This window comes from Eulemur rufifrons, chromosome 17 (assembly GCF_041146395.1).
Source record: "Eulemur rufifrons isolate Redbay chromosome 17, OSU_ERuf_1, whole genome shotgun sequence".
NCBI classification, from domain to species: domain Eukaryota; kingdom Metazoa; phylum Chordata; class Mammalia; order Primates; family Lemuridae; genus Eulemur; species Eulemur rufifrons.
In genome coordinates this window covers 74,901,312-74,926,245 of record NC_090999.1, presented here as the reverse complement: position 1 = coordinate 74,926,245, position 24,934 = coordinate 74,901,312, and the positions used below count along the sequence as shown (strand labels likewise).

General features: G+C 38.2%; 1 protein-coding gene across 2 annotated transcripts in view; it reads left to right on the top strand.

The window, feature by feature from the left end:
- Positions 1–24,934, top strand: part of EFNA5 (ephrin A5) — a 277,684-nt gene that overhangs the window by 242,919 nt on the left and 9,831 nt on the right. For both annotated transcript variants that reach the window (XM_069492382.1, XM_069492381.1), the window contains exon 3: positions 24,510–24,575. In XM_069492382.1, coding sequence (XP_069348483.1) covers positions 24,510–24,575 — 66 coding nt within the window. The remainder of the gene's footprint in view (positions 1–24,509; positions 24,576–24,934) is intronic.

Below are 24,934 nucleotides of genomic sequence, written 5' to 3'. Positions count from 1 at the left end.
ATTCATTCAATTTTATGAAGTTGCAATGTAGGGATCCATTGATAACAAGCTTTGTAGCTGTTTTTCCCGCAGGTGATTGTACCACAGTTTGGGAACATTGGCTTAAAGTGGGAGTAGATGTGTCTAAATTCAAGACATGAAAGAAGTCAGTACTAGAGGATTTGATTGAATGGAAGGGTGTCAACAGTGGCATCAGTCTTGAGAAAAGGCAGTCTTTGTGATGTGACTGTTGGTATAATCCAGGGCCCTCTGGGTCAGGAGAGACTAGGACAGTCTAAGATAAAGGCTAAGGTAGACTAAGATTCTGGGAGTCATCTGATTCACAGTGGTCATAACACATCTGTCCTTCTGCCTCACCAAGCAAACTGTCTCATTTGCTTCATCCATAAATAAGATACAATTTGACCTTGCTGATGCAAACGAGAACCATGGGGTTTTCCTCTCTCTTGTACAATTTTTAAAAAATTTTTGTTATAAATTGAATTCCTTTTCAAAGGGATAAGCTGTATGAGAATGAGAATCAGAAAGCCACATAAAAGTAAAGAGAAAACAGGCAAGATTTCAAGTTATAAGAAATATTCATTTTGGACCAACAGTTTAAAAGGAAAATGTGTGCCTGGGGAGAAGAGAAAGAATAGTGAATAGTCTCTGTAATACTCTATTTATATAGCATGAAGTTTTTGGAAGGTGCATTGAAGAAGTCAGTGCCTATTGTCTGTGACCCTTTGTGCTTGTCAGTTTGTTTTCCTTTTCCTGATGCCAGTTAGCGTCTGATGGAAAAGGAGTATATCTAAATGGAATAATGATTTGTTTATGATTAAAGGTTGACAGTGCTATGTACTTAAGGACTATTTACCACATATATATTGGATTAGAGAGCAGTCATTTTTTAGACATAGCATATGCCCTGATTCCTAGAAAATAAGTCCATTATTTCATAGGTTCCTTTTTAAAGTATTGAGTTTAGAAAAACAGATGAGATGAGAATGATCTGGGTCTTCACTCCACCACTCGTTAGGTATGTTAAGTTGAGCAGGATACTTCAGCCCAAACTCAAGTTCTCCATACTGAAATGAGTTGAAGTGCTAGTTTAATAAATGGTATCCTTAATATTGGTATTTGAAAGGCAATTAGTTACTTTCCCAGTTTCTGTCAAAATTAATGGTAGCTTCCATGATAAATTTTTATGGGTACTTTGAATTATACATTTGCATGTGTCAAAAATAGTTCCTATCATCAACTAGTTTGAACTACACTGGTGGTGAGAAATAGCTCACTGTCATTTACTCACAAGGGTATTTTTCTCACAATCTCTGCAGAATCAAATATGGCCAAAATATATAATTCAGTTCAAAAGGCATTAGTTCAGTTCGCTGTGGTTGATTTAGATTGTTCTATGGTGGTAAAGACATAGAAATATCAATCCAGTCACTCAGAAAACAATTCTTTGGGTCACATCCAAGTCTGCAGTGGTCAGCTGAATGTGTACAAAACATCTTCAAGAGCTAAGTAGAAAATTACTTTACCATTGGCAAGTTTTATACGCCTATTTTTTCCCCATAGAGTCTCATACCTGAGAAACATGGAGAAATGTTCTTTTTCTAAATTGCAAAACTCAGCTGTAGTCTAAATGAAATGGGATAAATTATCTTTTTCACAATTATCCATTAAAGAGAGAATTAGAATTAATATTAATCACAGATGTTTCATCAAGTTTTATTATCAACCAGATTGACTGCCAAAGTGCTTTCTGGAAGACATTTCCTCTCCCTCCCCCACCTGCTACTGAGAACAAACTATTATGGTCCTTAGATAAAGATTAATGGTTTTGGCAATTCATTTGAGGAAATTTGTATCTTACTGTACATTCCACTTCATTTCAAGGCATAACTGAAAGGCATGGTTTGTCACTTCACTGATAAAATTATACATTGGAGACACAAAATAGGATCCTTCTTTCTACCATACAGGGTAATCAATAAGCCACCCAAGGTTGATATCACCCAATCCATATTTTTTAAATTTTGGTAAGCTGTGTTTGTGGATAAAATGAGCAAAATGCCTGTAATCTTGCTATTTTAGGAGCTGTATTTTTACCCATCACAGCTAAATTACTTTAATATTACTTTTCATTTTTGTGTCCACTCTCTGGAATAATTCATTGCCAAATGTGTGATCCTTATAATAATCATGAACATTTGCTAATGCCTCATCCATTTGCAAAGTACACCATAGATGAATATTACATTCATTAAGGCTCTCCATTTGCAAATAATATTTATCAACTCTAGCTAACTTAACAAACAGAAAGAGAGGAACTTTTTTCCTCCTAAAGGGTTGATTTTTTTTTAACTGAAGACCTCAGGATGTACAGGAACTAAGACAGTGCTGGGGATCTAGAACATAGAAACAAGTGGATGTCCTCATCAAAACAAAGCCATGCCATTTTCTCAGCTCTGACATTTCTCCATACCTTGGATCCCTCTACTTAGGATTTAAGTCCCTGAGAGAAGGAATTTGGTTGGCATACATGCCTATCCTTAGGAAAAATTAAAGAGCACCTTAATTGACAGCCCCAACACTGCATGAATAAGGAAAGAGGAGTTCTTCAGTTTTTCTTGTTGCTTTGTTTTTTAGACTAAGGAAGATAGGTAGCGATGCTGAAGAGGCAGTAACAGCCACCAGCCGAACCAAGGGTGTATTTCATTAACAAATAATGTGTAGAATATGCAGAATGATTCAAAATCTATGTGATATATCCTTTAAGTCCAGTAGGGGCAGGGATCAATTTATATTTCTATGATAGTTTGTTGTACAGTAATGTTTTTCTTTATTTAGTACTTTTATATTTCTCTAGTACTTTTGCATGCTTCAGTGTGGTCAAAAATTAAAGAACATGGCTCATATTTTTCGGTTAAGATTTCTTTCACATTTAATTGCTTTCCTTTCTTTTAATGGTTATAATATGAAAAAGCAAAGACTCTAAGACAAAGAGTGGAAAACATCCTGCTTTATTTTTTAATTTCTAGCTTTATTTCATTGGCATACACAGAATATAAGACAAGCCGTGGACCAGATTAAGTCCCATTTCTGCCAACTCTTGTCAGATCTAGGATCAGTCATATAACTGAGTCTATTTCTTCAAATGTAAAAGAGGGGGTGGGCTAGATTTGGCATCCAGAGGTGATTTCAAGGAACAAGAAAATTACTAAGATGTTAAAATTTCTGAAGTCAAATTTAAGTTTGGGAAATTCTGTTAAAATTATTTTTTTCCTGTAGAACTTTCTGGGTCCTTAAATATGGTACTGTGCATTGTGACTCTCAAAGAGTGTGGTACAATATGCAGTATTCACCAAACTTATCAGACCTGGGAACCCTTTTTTCATGGAGCATTCTGAGGGACCCAGTTTCCATTCACTAGGTTAGATTATTTGTAAAATTCCATTCAGATTTAAAATATACTAAGTATATACTTCTCGTGGTCATAAAAAATATGAAATCCATTTCAATACCAGTCATTATCCAGTCCTTTCTATCTGGTAAGTGCAACTAGACTTTGTGTACAGTTGAACCCATGTTTTTGCATCCAGTCCTCTTTTGAGATGAGTAAAAAATACAGGCTAGTTGCCTCTTCCTTCAGAGACTCGTGTCTTTGTAGAGAATCATGCCACTTAAATTCCTCTGGCTGTTCCTACAAGACCTATTTTAAGTTTTTAAAATAACTTTTGTCAAGGCTGGGCACAGTGGTTCATGCCTGTAATCCTAGCACTCTGGGAGGCCAAGGTGGGAGGATCACTTGAGGTCAGGAGTTCAAGACCAGCCTGAGCAAGAGCAAGACCCCGTCTCTTCCAAAAAATAGAAAAAAGTTAGCCAGGCATGGTAGCACACACCTGTAATCCCAGCTACTCAGAAGGCTGAGGCAGGTGGATCACTTGAGCCCAGGAGTTTGAGGCTGCAGTGGGCTATGATGATGCCACCATACTCTAGTATAGACAACAGAGCAAGACTCTGTCAAAAAAAAAACAAAAAACAAAAAACAACACTTTTGTAACTTTTTTATGGAGTCTTATTTTAAATATAGATCCAACATACAAAAACAAAACTTTTGTTAGATCTGATAAGTAGACCAGTTTGATGCACACTCAATTTGTAGTCTGCTGTGGGTTTTGTTTTTCCTGAGATACACCTGTGCCTCGTCTGCTGTTTTCTGTATATATAATAGACTTTACACTTCTGACTCACAGCATGTTCTTTATTGTTTTTATTAAACTTCATCCCACTTTAATGGACAATTTCACTAGTCGGCTATAAAGACTAGTTACCCCACCCAAGTAATTTTACTTAAAACCTATTTTCAAGTCCATCTCACATTCTTTGATGAAAATATTAAGTAATACCTCAAGAATGACTAAGCTGAGGGCCAGAGAGGCATTCAGTAATATGCCTTCAAAGTTGGTTCTGAGCACTGATAATACTATTTTTGCAATACATAACAAGCCAGTTTTGCATTTTTCGGTAACACATTCTAGTTATTCATCTGGTATCTCATCATTCTACAAAGGCTGCCTCCATAGTTGTACGAGAGCATTGTCCTGGCTGCACTCCCATGAGTCTGATCTCTGATCCCTTCTGACCTCTCACAGGCCTGATGTTGTGGTGGGGGATCCCCTTGTTGCTTTTAATGATTGGGTTCTGACTGCTGGGTCCAAAAGGTTCCCCAAACCTTGATATCTTCCGAAGCTACTCTAAGATGTGGATATATGGGTGCTTCTAGCATCCCAAGCACTGGTAATCCAAAGACAAAAGATGAGGCATAATCCTGTCTTTCTGAGTTCATTTCCTAGGGTGAACATGGTATAGGTATTCAGTCAATGCTTTTTGGATTGCTTTGTGTCTGGTACTCCCTTCAGATTAGGAAGTGTATCCAGATTGCCAAAAGGCCCTAATTGAACCTGCCCTCATGGAAGCTTTTAACGTCTTTTGCTTGAGCTTGATGTGAAGTTTAGCACCTTGGACTAGGTCCTTTGGTTCAAAGTCAATGTAATCACCCCATCCATAGAGAACCTCCAAACCTCTCACTTCTTCCTTCAGAACAACGATGGCAATTTCAAATTTTGTCTTACTCTTTAAAATGGAAGGTCCTAAGGGCAAGGATGGTGTATCTCTTCTTTCTCGTTGTAGACATAGTAGCACATGGAAGGGAGGGAAGAATGGATAAAAGATGGAATTGTCTGTGCATGTGAGAGTCAGGGGATTCAGAGCTCTCTCAACATTTGGGCAAGGGTCGGAGCCCACCAAGGCCTTGACAGGAGAATTCTTGCTTTCTAGAATTTTTGATCTGTGCAGATATAAAGAGAATGACAAGACAGATGCTGCCAAGTATTCTTAAAATTCTGTTTTCTATTCTGGAGGAAGTTTTCAACTGAAATGGAGTAGAAAGAAATAATTAATGTTGGTTTTATCCCCTTGAGGAAATCTGAACAGGTCTGTATCATTTTAAACAAGCATGACATACAAAAATTAGGATTTTACAAAGGATAAATTGTACGGTGATCATTCCATTCCACAAAAATGGAATTTTTCCAATCACCCTAGAGCATTTTAAAATATGATTTGATTTCTAAAAACGTAGTTTACATATACTTTGCAGGATCAAGTTGGTTGTAAAGAGCAAAAGTAGTTAATTTTTTTTTAAAAGATAGCTGTGGGTGAGTGGGAAGAACATTTCTTTGAGATTGGGATTAAATTCTTAATGCCTGAGAATTGAGATAAAAATTTTGTAAACTTTTTCCTTAGTAAGACATGGGGGTAGCAGTGGTGGTGATTTTGATGGTGGTGGTGGTGATGGTGGTGGTGGTGGGGTGTGTGTGCGTGTATGTGTGTGTGTGTGTTGTTTTGCTGAGGGTGGGCTGTGGTTACCACCCGTGCTGGCCTTGGCTGAAGTCATACATGCATAAATACAGTATTACACTGTGTAGAAATGGGGGCTAGTAGCTACTTATGAGAAATAACAGTTCCATAAGTTCATTAGTTTTTCAAATTAGCATCACAGACAGCTCCCACTTTTCACCCCTGTGCTTTCTGGAAATAGAATCATAAAGCAGAGAGTTGTAAAGTGCCTCCCATTTTCCTTCAGGAGTAATATCTTAATTGAGACTATGTCTCTGACCATCTATTTGAGAAAAATAAATCATAACTATGACCAGCCCTATGTGAGAGGCAAAGATGCAGTAGCCATAACCTTTCACAGTTATTTAAAATAGTAAAATTATACTCTTTTCTATAAAAGGGACATAAATGTATTATACACTTTGATTTTACATGTACTCTAAAGAATATGTCCAGCAAATAAAAAGTTCAACTAAACCATTTCATAAATTTTAGCAGAACTAGCTATAATATAAATTAATTAAACATGTAATTCCTAATAATTTGATTCTTAATATTTAAGAAGAGCTTTGGGGATGATTTCTTTACTCTAGCTCTGTCCCAGGTAGTTTGAGTGAACACTTGTCTTTTTTTTTTTTTTTTTTTTTGAGATAGAGTCTCACTCTCTTGCCCAGGATAGAGTGCCGTGGCATCAGCCTAGCTCACAAAAACCTCAAACTCTTGGGCTCAAGCGATCCTCCTGCCTCAGCCTCCCGAGTAGCTGGGACTACAGGCATGTGCCACCATGCCCGGCTAATTTTTTCTATATATTTTTAGTCGTCCAGCTAATTTCTTTCTATTTTTTTAGTAGAGATGGGGTCTTGCTCTTGCTCAGGCTGGTCTCAAACTACTGAGCTTAAACAATCTCCCGCCTCAGTGTCCCAGAGTGCTAGGATTACAGGCATGAGCCACCGCGCCTGGCCAACACTTGTCTTTTGGTAAATGTCCTTGGGCTAGATTAGCCTGTTCAGTATCCTTTTTGTGAGTAGGATGAACTTTGGTGAGCTACTTGGCCTCTCTGAGATGCTAAAGCCCAGTTTCTTAAAACTGTAAAATGAGGAGACTAAACTAGATGGTCCCCAAGGTTCACAAACTTGAGTTTTGTCATTCAATGATTTAAGCTTTCAGGTTGATCTGAAGATGCAAAAGTGATTATTGTTTAATGATGATAATAAGAATCTCCTCAAGGTCCCTGTCACTCCCTGTGCGTTTCCAGGCTAGTCAGGGCTGCAGCTGCGTTCAGCGTTGCTCCAAATAAAGGCCACCAAGGAAAAACTCAAGCCCTTTCTTGGACCTGATGCTTGGTTGATATTGTGCCATCATCTGCCTTCACTCTTTGCAGGAATTCCTTGAAAACAATCACCGGGTTATTAGGAGAAGTTTTTTCAAAGGTACTTTAAAGTCATTTTGCTTTGTAAAAATGTGGTTTAGTACATCTTAATTGACTGTGAAGAAAACCCGCACTATATCTTGAAAAATAATTCACTTATTCATATTTATAACAGTCGTAAGAACCTACTTACATTGCACAAAACTCATGTGCCTACTCGGTGATTGGATTTTTTATTTTACTTTTTCTACTTCAAACTTATGATTTTGGGGGCATTGATAATAGGTCAGTGAGTTGAATGAGAATTTTTCTTGACGTGATCTTGTCTTTCCTTCATTTATTCTTTCCTTCCTTGCTTCATTTATCAGATATTTACAGAGTGCATACTGCTGGCCAGATGGTATTTCAGACTTTGTGAATACAACAGGGAAAGAATAGGCTAAGGCGCTGCTTTAATAGAAGCTGCACTTTAATGGGAATGGGAGTGGAAATATGTGCAGAGTATGTAAAGTACATGTAAATGTGTGTGGTGGAGTTGGGAGGCGGGTCATCATAGACCATGGTGAGGGTCTGGGATTTCACTCTGAGTCAGATGGGAGCCACTGGAGAGTTTTCAATAGAGAAGTAACAGAACTTTGTTTCTGTCAGGATCACTGTGAACTGTTGCCTATTTGTCCAGAGGAGAGCAGAATCCTTTGTTTCTCTGGCTGGATGAGATCCTGGGGATTCAGTCTGTTAAAGGGAAATAATTTTTGGAGAATAGATGGTGCAGAAAAATATTACATGTGCTCTTAAAATGGGACATTCATTAATCCAATATCTATACTGAAGGAGAAAAAACATAGAAAGATACAAAGTCACCTTGGTGCACCTTATCAACAATCATATCTTTATTGAATTTAAGGCAAAAATTAGTGAATCTGCTGCATCTGTTATTTTTCTGAGGCATCAGGAAAGGCCCTTGACTCTGTCTATATGTCAATAGCCAGGTGGGTTTGGGCTCAGTAGGCCCCTCCCCCAGACAGAGCCTTCTCGGTTGGGTTGGACGCGAGGAGTTTCTGCTTTATATGTTACTTTTGGTTCTTGTGGCACAATATTTCAGCTAGTTTGCTTTTCCTGGCCAGGGCTAAGGCACCCCAGGGGTGGGAGCAGGCAAGAGCTGCCCAAATCTCAAGGGGTATGCCATGAGATCAGAGACTGCAAGGCTAGGCTGAGAAATCTCTCCTTTTTATAGGGAGTGTACACTAAGGACACTGCCAATGTTCCCAGTTTTCTTTTTGGAACATTGGCTTACTGTATTTTGTTTCCTGTTTCCTCCTATCGTGGTGCATATGGGTACTTAGGAGTACATCGGTTATAGTGATATAATATTAAAAGGCTTTTTCTTGACATGCACTTGATTAGGAAATATGCGTAGGGCGTGTCTCTGCAGGCAAAACCTCTACTCTTTCCTGCTCAAACCTATTGCAAATGCTTAAGATTACACAGTCAAGTTCCACCAAGTTTTAACCTCTCCCCCAGACTTTTTGGAAGGACTTTTAAGAGCTTCTGGGAAATTATGAAACAAATATTTGAAGTAGGGGAGTCATGAAGAAAGTAAACTTTATACTATAAACTGAGGTTATATAGTGTGGGCATCGAAAAGACTTGGAATTGAGTGTCCACTCTGCCATACACTAGCTATGGATGACATCAGCTAACTATTTATCCTCTCTAAGCCTCAGTTTCCTCATCTCTAAAATGAGGATAATAATACCTGCCTCAAAGAACTGCACTGAAGATTAAATTTAATAAACCTGGCACAGTGCATGGAAATAATAGATAAATGATAGCTACTATACAAATATTATTAGTATTGTGTATCCTGAGACGAAGTTCCATCCCACCAAGCTCCATGTCAATTAAGAAATAATTTCATGTTTCTAATTTGTATTTGGTCAAGTTAAATAGAGAAAAAGAAACATTATAAATAAATAATATTCTAGGGTAATTAGTGCCAAAAGAATCCTAAAATAAAAATATATATCTTGTTATTAATTCCTTAAAACAATCATTTGTAACCATTCTGCGACAGATTTATTGACTATAGCATGGATTTAGAAACGTTAAACTAATGAGAACTTGCCATTAGTTGTGATAATGGTCTATCATTTCTAGCTTGAACCATGTGTACTTATTTGGCCTCATTTCAGAATAATAAATTATTTCAAACTCATTTCATTTCTTGAAAATGTTCTCATGAGTTAGATTATAGGAGTAGTATTCCTATAATCCATCATCTGAAGTAAACTGTATGATTCTGGGCTATTTTAAGATTGAGAAACTTCAAACATTTTTCAGAAATTACATAAAAGGGTTATAGGGTTTCTGAAGCCTCTAATTTTCCTTTTTATGCTCATGCTTGATTGTTGTTCCATATTAAGGTTTATTTTCCCTTTAAAATAGCTCTGCACAAAGAGAATATACTGCTAAATACTATGGCAAGGGAATGTTTACAGATGCAAATGACTTCTATTTAGGGAGCTCATGATTAAAATTTGAAAGAATGTGGCACTAGAAAGCATGTGAATAACCTTTGAAAAATCTCACAATAGAACCGAATATAGGATATTTATAATCTAGGATTACAGCTATAAAGCTATGTGTGAATATGTATATTCAATATGCTGTAAAGGACTTCAAATTGAAACTTGTTGGTCTAATGTTACTTTTCTTTAATTTAGATCAATTAACTGTCAACGGAAAAATCTAAACTCTAAAATAATTCAATCAAAGAGGTTTATTCTGAGCCAAATGTGTGTGCAACCATGGCCCGGGGCACAAGTTCACAAGAGGTCTTGAGGAAATGTGGCCAAATTACAGTTGTTTTATATATTCATGGGGACAGGAATTACAGGTAAAATCATAAATCAGTCATATATGGAAGGTATACATTGGTTTGGCTTTAAAAAGGTGGGACATCTTAAAACAGGAGTTTACAAGTCATAGGTGTATGTCGATTCTTTAGTCGACATTTGGCTGAAAACGTTAAGCTTTGTCTAAGGACCTGGAGTCAGTGGAAAGGAATATTTGAGTTAAAACAGGGGTCTGTTCGGATCCTAGAGTTAAGATAAGGGGTCTTCTATCTCTCTTGTGATGCTATACCAGAACCAGGTTGGGAAGGAAACCACATTATATCAGGTTAATAAAACCCAGTTAGTGAGATTTTATCATTTGTAGGCGTGACTCACCAGGGCTCTTAGAAAGGAATTTGGGCAAAAGAAAAAGGTCAGAGTTCAGTCCTCATAACTATTTCATTATTGTGCAACTGTATTGTGGAATGAACTAAACGGTGAGTACAGTAAAAAGAACTAGTGTTACGTTTGCCTGCAACAGGTGAGCCAGGCATTTTTCACAAATCCATCTTTCTGATAAAAAGAAATTTCAGACATCTAAGTTCTTTCATTGGGCCATTTTAATCTCTCATAGATGCTTTGAGGATGAAAATATATTTCATTATTTTATTTTTTTATTGCTCACAGAGCAGACTGCTAATAAAATTAGAAAAAAAACCTGTATTCATTGGCAGACAAAATTTTTTCTATCTATTTCTGCCCAGAGAAGATCTGCCCTTCGGTTTCTTGTTTTAAAGACTAACTTTCTGGCATCATCAAAGGGATCACTCCAAGTTGTGTGTTTCATTTTAGTGGAAAACGTGTCTTTAACTCTTTTGGGTGTAGTAAACACTCCTGCTTCCCTACGGATGGTTCTGGAGACTGGCCTGGTTCAGGCCCTGGCTGTACTCGGGAACTAATGAACACGTCATGTGCGTCTTGAGTTTTCCAGTCTCCGGCACAGCTGTGGCACTTTCTCCCCCTGCTGCGAGGCACAGCACGCTGGCCATTTGTTGGCAAGTTCATATTTCACACTGCAGGGAATTGAAATGATTGAACAGACAGAAGAAGAGTTTTATTTGCAGTAGCCTACATATCCCCAGACTCTGATTTGGCATAAAACATCTGCTTCATGATCTGCTTCAAGGCCAGTTCCTTTCCTCCAACAAAGGTTACGACTTCAGGCAAGCTGTGCTTCCACTGGCAGGAGGAAATTTGCCCGAAGACTTGATTTAGTCAGAATCAAAGCATCCTGCCCCAGAATTTTCTTTTTTCAATTATCTTCGAAGAGGCAGCCAGACTTTAAATGTATCAGTATAATAAATGTAATGAAATAAGGCAGACACTCCTTCCCCCTGTTGCTATCAATGGGAGGTGCATACACAGTTATGCCTCCACACCTGGAAGCCTGTGAAACTTACCAAGCTATCTGCCGGCACACACATCACATATCTTGGCAACAGCACATTGCAGGGATGGCCTTTAGATTTCTTTTGGCTCATCAGCATGATAAATAAATGCATGCATTGGTTTTACCTGCAGTGTTTACATCTTTCAGATTATAAAAGCAAATTGGCATAATGCTGAAAGTAATTATTATATTACTATTTTTCATCGTGAAGGAGCATCATATAGCCTTTGTGTTGTGGTACGATCCTAATTACTAATTATATTTACCCACATGACTTCGTTGTGCATAGTCATATTTTTTGTTCAAGACAGCCCTCGCTAGCCTTACAGACATATATACAAAATTAAATCTTGGCATTTTATTATGCTAGAGCAATTAGATGCCATCCTCATAATGAGAAACATGACATCTTCATCGCTCTCCTCTATATTTTCATGTTGTTTCAGTGCAGACATTTACCAGAATGGAATACAGTCTTCCTCCTAAGACACACGCACACACACACACACACACACCCTAATTGAATATCTGCATATCTCCAAGGAGTCCTGTGGGTGAAACCATGTATTCATCTTCTTTAGTTCTTAGGCCACTTTGGTTTAAGAGTAAGAACTGTTGCTTTTATGAAGTGCCTTTTTCTATAAAGTCAAAACCTCACAGCAGTGCACAGAAAGCCGATGGTATAAAGGAGCTAAGTAGAGTCTTTAATAGAGAGAGCTGGGTTGTAAGTGTTTTTGTTCCTACAGAGCAGATAGATTTGGCTCCATCTGTTCCATATTCATAACAAAGGAGCACACTTACAGGAGGGCCAAGTTCCCCTGAGCCGCCTGGTAATGATCTTTCACCCGAATGAAAGCATCTGAACCCAGTGGCTTGGCCCTGCAAAAAGCAGCTAGCAGGATTGCCCTTCAGAATCCTGATTTCCTTGTAACTCAGGTTGACATAAATTTTCCCAGTATATACAGTGGGGAAAATTTACTGACTTCTCATCTTCCTGCAACGCGGTGTTGTTGGGAAGTTTAAATCGGTGTGTTTTACCTTCCCCTCCTGCAACCACAGAAGATTTGTAATTAGATAGTACGAGGGAAGTTTGCACTTGAAGTATCTAAAGGTATCACAGGGGAGAGGCTGTTCTTCAAACTTTTAAGTTGTTTCTATTCAGACTTTTTAATCTTTTTAAAACTGGGGTTAATGAATAGAAATATGAGTTACACCAAATAAGGAAAAACCCCTGTTGAGTTTTGTAATTAGCAAACTTCAAAGCCAATTTCAACTGAGACCTCTCAGATTAAAAAGATAAGTTGACCCAAGAGTTTTCTTCCACTAAGCAGAGGAAAAATAGAATGAATTTTTCCCCCAAATGCCAAGGAATACAATAAATCTTCCTATTTATATGACATGTAGAGTCAGCATAGAGTCATAAATGAGTCCTTAAAAATTAAATAGCACATTGGTATTAATATCAAGCTTAATAGATATAATGCTTATTTTTATATGTTAGCTTCACAAATTTCTTAAGAAATAGAAACTTATGTTAAAGGATGGTTTTCCTTTTCTCCATTCTGCAGACTTTTCAAATGCTAGAAGCTCCTAAAAAATACAGCAGTGATTTATTTATTATACTTCATGTTAAAATTGTAATTGTAATTTATCAACCTTTTATTATCCATCTGTACATAATCTGCTTGCTAAACTAAGGTTTCTGGCAAATCAAATCGTAAACAAATCTCAAAAAGTTTGCAGCAGCAATAAAGTGGGCGAACTTTTCATCTAGCTATCTCTGAGATTGCTCTGTGTGTTAGCAAGAGGAGACATAAACGGTAATATTCGCGGAAAGTGAAAAACATAGCAAATCAATCTGTGACGATCTCAGGTTTCTAGAACACCTTGGTACCTTTGGTTATTTTTTGTAATATATGGACCTGAATATTTCTGGCTCATTGAGTTTTCAGTCCATTCATGTATTCATTCCTGCAAAAATATTTTTTCGGTGCCTCCTTTGTGCCAAGCGCCATGTTAGATTTTGGAAACACTGTAATGTATTAAAAAAATTTTCTGGAGCTTACAGCTAAATCGAGAAATAGACAATAAACCAGGAAACAAACAAATCTATAACTGCCAATTATACTGGGACCTGTAGGGAGCTGGCTGCGGTAATGAGAAACGCGGAGACGGCTTTTGATTAGCTGATCATGGAAGGCTTCTCTGAGGAAGCCTTGACCTGCAAGGAAGTGTCAGGATGAATTGAATTTTTGGTGCACAAAAGGATGGTTTTTGCCCATTAAAAAAGATTATTCAGAGGGCTACTTTGGATTTAAAAATTGATATTTGACTTAAAGTTATAAATAAAAAAATTCTTCCTTAAAAATTTCAAAATTTAGGCTATTTAATTTAGCTTATACATCTTAGTCTACATATAAGGCTAGGAAATATAAATTTTTGGTTCCATTTACAAACTTGGATAATTAAACTCCTCTACCCATTTTAAGTTGAACTTAAAGGTTTAATTATTCTCTATCCTTTTTAAATATTTCAATTGTCTGACTGTAAAACCTCCCCAAGTACGTAATTCTTATCACTAGAATAAATTAAACTTAAAAGTATGATGAACCTTTAGGATACTTAAAAGTTCTAAAACTGTAAGTAAACCTGAGATTTCACTTAGTCACGAGTCCAAATCAATTTTTCCATTATATATTTTCAATTAGAAAATATATTACACCTCTGACTGGTTACTTAAATTGGCCAAGGTTGTCCTACACTTTAAAAGTGAAGTTCCACATTCACAGATGCTTTCCTTATATACAAGAAATGCTAGTTCTGTGGTTTTCATTCTATTAAAAATGCCTACACTTAGTTTTTAAACTTGGCTGTGGTTAAAGGGTAGTTATACCCCTCAACACAATTTGGGGGGTTACGTTCTCATGTCATGTCTGAGGTGCTTTAACTTGCTGAGGCTTCTTGAGGATTTCGACCAGGAAAACTTCACCCTCACCTGTGGTCCTGGCCGCCCAGCACCTCCCTTTATCATCACTCAGAGAAGACCGTGGTCACCTTGTTCTGGCTTTCTCTTGCCTTTCTTCTCCTGTCTTTCTTCACTGGGAGGCACCTGCCACCCCTACCCAAGCCGTCATTTGGTTAGATTCTGCATATGTTTGGTTCTAAAGATGCCCTCATTCCTTTCACTTCTCATTTCTTGGGACCATATACCCTTACAGATATTAAAATGCTACCTGCTTGAATTTTATATATGTCTGGCTTTGGCTGATGAATAGATCACAGCTTCCAAGGTCATTCTACAAGAAGGAGCCAGCAGTGTGGGGAGACGAGCCTTCCAGGAAAAGGAATTTTTTTTTCTTAATTTCTTTGCTATTTACCACTATCCCTCTCTTCATTTTTCTTTCTTATTCTAATCCTGACTTCTGGTTCATATTTGGTCAACAGATCACTTTGCAGCTAGACATATTTTTGTATCTCTATATTAATTCTTCAAATCTTTATTGAACACCTGTCATGAACAAAGCAATAGACTCCCCAGAACCAAGAACCCAAGAACCCGGCATGGCTCCTGCTCTTGGGGAACTTGGCAACTGTAGCAGCAGGGATAAGAGGTAATAGCCAGCTGTAAAACCAAAGAAAATGTGGTAAGTGCTATTTAGGAGATAGAAACAGAGCCCTGTTAAGAACCTAGAAGAGGGTTATTGTGTTGGAGAAATGGGAACATATCTCAAGTGGCCAGAGGGAGCTGGGATTTTGAGGGTGGAAGGAAAGATCGTGTGAGAAAAGCCAGACTTTCCAGGAGGCTCTGGGAGGGAATATTGTTAGGACTAACTATTAATGGGCATTGAAAGAGGGCAAAGAGTGGGGGAGATAAAGAAGGAAATGCAGGTTGGGGCCAGGTTATGGAAGACCCTGGCTGCTCTGCTGTGGGATAAGGGATGGGGATGCACAGCCATTAACTTTTCTGGAAATGATCCTACTCAGAGACCATCAGAATAAGCTAGAATGTAGTTCCTAAGACTGGCTTTTATTTTATTTACTGTATCAACATAAAATACGCATCAAGGAAAACATTTCTGGTACGAAAAAAATGTACAATCTTGGTACCTAAATGACTCCCTTCTTGGTAAAATTTAGCCTTCTAAAGAGAGAACATTAATTTGTTCATGCCTCTAGGGTTCCATTAGGAGCCTGCAGCCCAAACGAATGGATGTTTCTGCCTAGATATTCGTATCACTACCAGAAATAACAGACATGGGGAAGACGGTGGCCTACTGGTTAAGAAAAACAACCAAAGAAATCATTGATTTGCATAAATAGATATTTATCCAAATAGAAAAAGAATATTGAAGAGTGAAATAAGAGCCATTTATATATATCAACACAATATCCGTGGACAATATACGTGGACACAGGGCAGTGTCCACACACACCTAGGCTGGTTTTCTCTAGTGCCATCCTCGTAGTGTGTCAGGTTATACAGTGCAAAGGCAATGCCAACAACCAGCCTGGTTGCTTCTGTGCAGGATTTACATCCTTGTCTTTGGTCTGCCATCCCTCTAATAGCATGCTCACACTCTTAAAATGAAATTGAAAAAAGAATTCACAGAATCTTAGCATGATTTTCAAAAGGAACCGGGTCTTCCAATGCCCTTTCTAATTCTCCAAACACTCACCCCAGCCTCAGTGCACATGTTCACATAAATACCTTCATCACCACCACCATCACCGCCCCCCCTCCCCACACACACACACTAACAAATGAAACTATGGTAGAATCCAGTTTTTAAAATTTAGGCTAGAAAAGATCACACTTGTCCACCTGGTTTTTCTTTTGACTTAAAAATAGCTTTATCACTGCCATCCATACCTGACCGCCTCCCCCTCCGTATTTGTGCTTAGAACTAGAGACCGAGGAAGCCCCCTTGCTTAGGGAAATCCCTGTGCAGAGGGAGCAGTAAGCACAGAGCTGATGATATCAATCTGTAGAGTAGTGAAATAATATTCTAGATCTGTAGGGATCCATCACCTAAGTTTCTGAGTGCGCTATAAAATTTTATAGCCTTTCTAAGGGAGATCATACTTGAAATTTGTTTTGAGAAGGGGAAGCTCATGAAGAGACTGAGGTATAGGCGGTTTAAGTGAAGCAGCTGGCTCAAAACCACAAAATCAGTCAGAACGGGTGAACCAGGGGAAAAGTTAGAGCATCATTCTGCATGCACTCAAGCCACTAAACCATGTCCCTCCCAAGAACCCTCAGCAAGGAGGACAATGATGAAAGGAGTTATGAAAGCCTCGAAGAAATATTAACTTTGTCTAGGAGCTTCTCTGAATTGTATTAACTTGATGATTTATTATTAGTAATTTACTGTCATGCTACATTAGTGCCGTCTGATAACGACATTGTTTCTGTTAATACAGTACAAATGAGTAATGGGATTTGTGGCTTTCATTGCTTACCAGTTAACAGTCACCCTCATAGCGTATCACAGACTGTGGCACAAGGAGCCTGTGGAGAAGGAATAATATAAATTTCTCTTGTGGGATTCTAGGAATTCTGCCTTTTGTCAGGGTTTTGTTTTTGTTGTCATTACCTTACTATGGGGCTTCCAGCTGAAGAAGAGTGAATAGTTCTGCTTATCTGGTTTGTTGTTGTTTTGCTTTGTTTTGTTTGATCAGATAATGCCTATCTAATACAGCAGCAGGTTTGCCAGAATAACCAGGAACAGGAGAAAGAAAGAACCATCTGGCCTTAAAGCCTGATACAGTCACTGGAATAGTCCAGCCTCACTCAAGGCCAGGTCTCAGAGAATAGTTACAACACGAGTTGATAATAGGAAACTTATTTTTTCCCACCTCTTCAAAGATGTTAAAAAAGTGATTTTAAAAAATAGTAAAATATCTAATAAGAAACTTAATTGTATTTCCTCATGTTTTTTTTTTTAACAATTAAAATGACATCTAAATATTACCTTGCTCTGTGTGCCTATGTGACCATGCACATCACTGAAGGAGGGAACGTTGAGATTCAGAATCTGAGATTTATATAAACTATCTTAAATTATCCTTAGAAAGAATTAGTAATGCTTCTTATAGGGGACATTTTAAAATTATTCTCCAAAATCCAGGTTATTTTTTGCTCATAGATCAATAGATATCAAAGTATATGGGACAAATCATATCCCTCTTCAGTAAGCAGTAGAAACGGGTTTGTTGTCTGAGCTTCTAAAAAAAAATCAAGTAAAAGTTTGCTCATACTTCAAATAAATGCGTACAAAAGCATGATCATGCCCTGTTTATTCCTAAAACCGGTGAAAAGAAATTTGTCCTCAGCCATTTATTTGAGGTTGCTAAGAAAAAGTAATTGATCTGTGGAGACTCACCTACTGTATTTAAATACCACTTAAGTTAGCATTTGCAGTGAGAACTTTGCCTAAGGGGGTAGAGAGATTGCTGGGGGAGCATTGGTTGGGATGGGTGGTACTTCTTTCCTTCCCGTTTTTTCTTTTGTCTGTGCCTGCACAGCTGGAACTCATTTTACCTCCTTTGCCCTGAACTTTATTTGTTCCCAGTTACAGTTCCCTGGTGTTGAAACCAAGTTTTAACTTGTAGAGTATGTTTTTCTACCCCTCTTGTTATATTGTGGGAAACACATCTCTCTTCCTTCTCTAGTTTTTTAAAAGAAACATCCCCAGAGCCATATCAAAGTGTCTCATATTTACATGATATGTTTAATTTCTCCAAGGTCTCCACCTTTACTTAAGTAACCTCCTTTTCAATTTTTACATCTGGGGCTTTGACCTTCACCTGACCGTGATTTAAGTCTTGCACTGCAAGAAAAGAAATGTGTTAGCAAATTCAGCCGGCTTCTAAGGTTGCTGTGAGGATGTGTGTGTGAGCTTGGTAAACCTGGGGCCATGAGCTAGTCATTGAAACATATGACTTTTAAATCTCAAAAGTTAGAATAGTGAGATGTATTCATCCTAACCAGTGATTTTGGTCTTAATATGACAATTAAGAATTGTGGTGATTTTAAAAAAGCAGATAGCCAGTTGTAAATTGTTGCTGGGGTATTCTTCCCTAAGAAGAGGCCTAACTTTTAAGAATTTTTCTGCGGGTCTGGTAACCATTTTCCAAGAAGTCCATATGGCTTTGGTTAATCTCTATTCTGTTCCCACCACTTCTTCTGTTCCCTCCCCCTCTACCAATATACACAAAATGGATTTTATTGATTCATTAAATTCTAGGAGATATTTCCAGTAGTACCATATATTTAAATGGGCTTTACTTTTTCTGTATTCGTTGTGAAAGTAATATTAATACTTAATTTGCCTTCACCTGCCTAATTTGCATATGTTTGTGTTGTATGTTGAACCACATGAAAAACCTACAGGGGAAAAAACTGGGCCCTGCTAACAACTAATAGCCTATCTTTTCTTTTGACTTGCACAAATTGAGAAATATTGCCTGTGGCAAACATAATGGAAAACTGCATTTTTAATGCTCCCCCACACACTCATTTCTTTAAAAAGAAGAAAGCGGCTGACTATTCTTAAAAATAAAATTTCCCAAAGTACCCAGATTGACATGGGACACAGAAAAGGAAAAGGATTTTGGCTTTCAGAATTAAGATTTGAGGCTGAATGAGGTTAGGCAGAAGTGTTAAAGTTGACTAATGAGTACAGTATTGGTCCTGAAAATGTGATAGAAATATGGGAGTCTTACCCTTCTCCTGCTAAAGTTTTGGTTCTTCATGAAGAAGAATGTCTGTTACCTTGATTATCAGGAATTTCTGAGTTGCTTGAAGTCTCATACTATTTCTATTTAACTTGATGGCCTGTGTGAAAGTTAATTAACAGAAGTTTTTTGACAGTCTGAGAAATTTTAACTTATTTTAAAATCCTTTCATTTCATATGTTTTTAAGTCTCACCTTTACATTCTATTTCTCCGATTTGAGGAAAGGCATTCTCTCTTATGATATCAGTCCACATTTTGTATCAAAACGCATTTAGGTTCACCCAGCAATTTGGAGTGAAAGTGAGACATCACGCTAATTGCAAGGAACAGCACAGGTTGGCCGCATTAGCAAACACAAACTAAAGTTGCATGGGAAGGAAAATGAAAAACAGTTTTTAAATGCTGGAGTGAGAACATTTAAATAGATATGTCTTGTCGTGTTTCTTCAACGGCAGTTTATAATTACCTCTCTTGAAGGCATGTTTGAAGTGGACTTGTAACGGTAGCTTGAAATGTAAACCAATAAGGGATGCAGTTGTTCAGGCCTGGCAGCAGAGTCAGGAGTGAGCAGCTCTGTGGGAGCGAGGGTAGGGCTGTCCATTAGCAGAGTGTGCTGCAGTGTCCTCGTCCTTCAGTCTGAAATCGGCCGTGGGAAGCCTTTGATTGCACAGATTTGTTTGTGTGCAGCATTGTATCAGTTAGCTCTTGATTAACAAATTACCCCAAAATGTTGTGTCTAAAACAACATTTATTATTTCACAGTTTCTGTGGATCAGTAATCCGGGTGCAATTTAGCTAGGTCCTTTGGGTCTGTCACAAGGCGACAGTCATCTCACGGCTCAGCTGAGAAGGAATCACTTTCTAGCTCACCCACAGGGTAGTCAATCAGGTTCCATTCCTTGTGGGTTGTTGAATTATGGCGTCAGTTCCTTGCATGCTCTTGGCTGGAAGTTTCCCTGAGTTTCTTGCCGCATGGGCCGCTCCATTGGGAATCTCACAGTGTGGCATCTTGCTTCTTGAGCAAAAGAGAGAGTGTTAGCAGAAGGAAGTTGTAGTCTTTCGCAACATAATCACAGATGTGACATCCACCACTTTTGCTGAGTTCTACTCACAAGGATCAAGTTACTAGGTTCAGCCTACTCTGCGGGGAGGGATTCCACAGAGACCTGCAAAGGAGGAGGTGGCAATCATTGGGAGCTGTGTCAGAAGCTGCCTACCTCCAGCATGATACCAGCATTTGCTTGCTATATCTGAATGAGTGACCTGTGGTGAATTGTGGTGTGACTATTACATATATTTGCAATGCTACATACAGCTTTTAGAAGTACTAATTTGGGAGCACTGAATATGGTCCCCTTTATGTGCCACATTGACTAAAACGTGCTAAGTCGTGCTCACCTTGAGGCCCAGGAGCCCAAGGGAATGGCGGAAGTTAGGGCCTTGTCTGAGGTCACTGGAACAGAGGGGAAGATAAGGGGCCCTTCTGGCCTTATTAGCATGGTGCTCGAAACCCAGGGAACCAGAGAGCCCTCAGCTTACATTTCATTATGTGTTGCAACGTTTTGATTGGTACTTTGCAGCTCATTAGGGGGAAGGGACTCTATGGATTGATTTATAAAGTTGCTATTAAGATAATGGAATGGGAGGTTGTACTTGTTTTAATGGCCCCTGTATCCCTGCTCCCAACTTCCTGACTCCAAATGTACATTTTCAGCAGTAAACTGAGAGTAAAGGGATGTGAACTTGGATTATGTGACAACTGCTTAAGACATTTCTCATTTTAATTTGAAATATTCTATTAGAAAACCCATGCATCTTTATAGGAAGAATTCAGGTTTAGATTTTCCTCACTTGTATGCAGGTTAATACCTCTTTTTGGTTGCCAAGGTTTCAATTTGGGAATTTAGGGATGAAATGCCTTTTGTTCCAGTTGCTGTTGGTTGGCTTCTGGAGGACCTGTGAAGCCTCTGATAAAAGTCCCTGTGACAAGCATGTCTGGGACACCCTCACACTCAGACAAAGCTAACACTCCCTGCCCAGAGCTGTGCTGGCTCTTCATGTAAACCTCAGCGACCCTAAACCATAGTTCATATTTCTGTCCCAGCTGGAATAAGCACAACACAAAAGCAGGAACAGTGTGTTTAATACATCTTTGCGTCCACTGCATCTAATAAAGAAGCTGGTGCCTAGTAGACATTTTCAAAGTGTTTGAAATGATGGATGAAGCTGCAGTAAGGGATTTTGATAATTATTCACTCTCAGCTTTTAATGTTGACTATTAATTTTCCGAGGAAAGGAGCACAAGGAGTTATAGAATTATATAATTTATGTATGTATAAAAATCCGTATATTAATTTTCTTTTAACTAAGGTAAAGATAATGTTGGTCATTATAAAGTGATGTGTCTCTAGAGTGATAGGGATTAATATTACCCACCATGTGACAAAAGTCAGGCACGTTCTAAGATTTTCCTCCCTCACTTCCATCCTCAGCTATATCATTTGTTCAGAATGGATCCTGAGAGGGTTTTCTTTCTATGTTTACTTGTGGGAATTTTACGTTTCAGGTCCTTGGTTGTTTTGTGGTTTTAATGCTCAGTCTTTTATTTACTTGTGACTAGTAAAGCACTTTTGTATTACCTTATATCTTCAAATATTACTGATAATTAATCGTCTGTATTTCTAAGTGGTATAAAGGCATCCCCTACACTTGTCGGGCAAAAGTTGTCGGGTAAAGAAAGTGTGAACATAACATGGAGTGAAGCCACACTCTCACTTTTTTAAACATTGCATAAAATGGAGTTTTGCTGGTATATGGAAAAGGTTTTTTATCTTTTGGGATTTTATTTTTGTTTTTCAATGTGGTAAATAAGGAACCCAGAGTATACAGCCCTCATAAGGTACCTCTCAGGTTGGCTCTAAGGGTTCAGAGTTTGCTCCATGAGCTCAGGCTGGAGAATATAAGTCACCCCATTTAATGTAATCTGTATCATGTTCTCACTATCACATTGTATGCTAATATCCTTTGTTCACAAATTTTTCTAAGGATTAGAGTATACTAGTCAAATAATATCACCAGCATCAATCACATTTTCTGGTGATACATGAAGAGGTTACGGGACAGGTTGATGGGGAAGAGAGATTTTTATTTTATATTTTCTATAAATATACATGCATTTGAGATTTTTAATTCACAGAAGAATGTAGCTTATTGAACAGCTCAAGCTAACGTCCCTCCTTGAGAGCTGGTGAGAGAACTCTCCAGCTTTTTCCTGAATGGCTTAGCTTTTGCTGCTGTTCAGTTATTCCCATGTGCCCTACAGTGATTTTTATGTCCTGCATTTACTTCTCCTAAATAAAAATCTGAAAGACTTGAGCTAAACCCAAGAAGCTCCTCACTAAAACAATTAACCATTTGATTCTGCCTTGAGCCTGTTTATCTTGCAGTATGATCTGTAAAATCAGCTATTTGTGTGTGGCAAATCAAGTTCAGGAGGCTCGAAGTGAGTTCATCTCAGCTCAAAAATCCATAGAACAGCAATGTAAACATCCACGTGTCACTTTTTCACACCACCTCTCATGAATAAGACATACACTCCCTCAAGAACCCATGGATTTTCTAATGAATGGGAGTCACCTATGTGTACTATATTTGTGACATGCACATTTGCAATTGGGGTCCACAGGAAGGACACCATTTCCTGGATCAAACCACAGAGTGCAAATATTGTGCCCTAAATAACACACTAGTTACTGTAAATGTCAGTAGAGGGAGTTTTTCCTACTTTGATTTAATGAAAGCCTACAGCAAAGCCAGCTGTTAGCACTTCTTAACTGCTTGTCAGAGCGACCAGGGGAGATGGGGAGAGCCAAAAACATTTTTCCTCTATACTTTTGTTTTAAAATTAAAAAAGTTTTCAACAGGTGTTGAATAGCGGTACTGGAGGTCCTTTACCGCTTGACATTATTTAGGTGGTGAATTTATAAATTCTCCTCCGGAATAGTTACATAAAGGAGATTCACATAAAATTAGTTTGGAGGGTTGCATCTTGAATCCTCCCACCTGCAAAATAAATGTTGTTGTTTTCTGGGCTCCCCATGAGGATTAACAAAAAAATAAAAATAAAAGAGAGAGACGGCACACCAAATGCTGGCCCTCTCTTTGTCACTTCGGGTATTACCAAGCTAATTGTGAGCCATGTGTGTTTTGATTGATGTCATCTGCTTTTCCCCGAACAAAGAAACCACTTGAAGCAAACACATAGGGAGGAAAGTATGCAGCACTCATTTCTGTAATTTTTGTCATTTCGAGAATGCGTGAGTAAACATATGTGGTTGTTAAGGATCTAACCACCCTTGGAAATCCCTCAGACGTTATGCTGTGTGTACTGAGGGGAGATAATCTTTCAAAACGTAGGGAAAGTTTACAGTCTTATTATCTTGAAGAGGAGAAGAAAGTTTCTTCCTCAAATGATTTATAACTTGAAACATGTTGTCGTGTTTTGGTAAGCCGGCTTTATTAATTCCATCCTTCTCTGCGGCAAATTTTTTTTTAAAAAAAAAATAAATGTACCATTGCAACATAGTACTTTCTCAATAGCATATTGTACTTATAATAGCATGATGGAAGTGGCTGGGCTCCTCATATAGAATGCGGAGCCAAGTTCTGAGTAAAACCTCTAATTGAATTACCTGCAAAGCACTGACAGACGAGCTTTCAAGACAGACAAAGCTCTGCTTTCCCCTGCAGAAATAGGTCATGTGTAAGTCTGCCGTTTAACTATCTGTTATTGGTTTCTGCCGGCACTTTCACCTTGGGCCCCCGTCGGGCCCCTTTTCCTGTAGCCGAGGAGGAGTGGCTCTGTGAAAGCAGGAGGGCTCAAGCATTATCCTCTTGATTTACAGAAAATTGATAACAGATCGTGTTAAATGGGAGAGGCTTTGAAATAAAAATCCCAAGTATTTTTTTCACAGATTACCCACATTCTTGCATGATCCTTTACTGTATTGCAAAGAGAAGATGGGGATATGAAAGTAGCCTTTCTGTAGAAGTTAGATCAATCTGAAAAGTCTTGTGTGTTTTAACTTTTGGGAAGAATTAGAGAATGGTTCCTGTTGCTGAGGTCAGGAAGGAATTTAGGATAGACCATTCGTATGTGAAAATGAAGAGTAATCTGTTGTTCTCTCTTTCTCTCTTTCTTTCTCTCCCTCCCTCTCTCCCTCCCCACAGCCTCTGCAATCCCAGATAATGGAAGAAGGTCCTGTCTAAAGCTCAAAGTCTTTGTGAGACCCACAAGTAAGTTCAGTAGAATGAGCTTCAGAGGGTGGCTTCACCGCGCATGCTTTATCGTGTGGTCTGGTTCACGGCGGTAAAACTTTTTTTACTGTTAAATCTTGTGTGGTATCTTTTTTTGTATATCAACATCCATGTTTTAGTTTTCATCATATTTTTTCTCATCATTCTTCATGATGCTTTTATTTAAGTACACAGCAGTTGCTAACTTGTTGTTTCTTAGACTGTTGTACGTGCACAGCAAACGGGAACACTATTGGCATTTGAATACATGCCACTGATTGTAAAACAATCTCTACATAAATAAAAGGAAAACTAGAGAGAAAGAACGAAAGAAAGAAGTGGGAGTTTAAGGGTGTCTT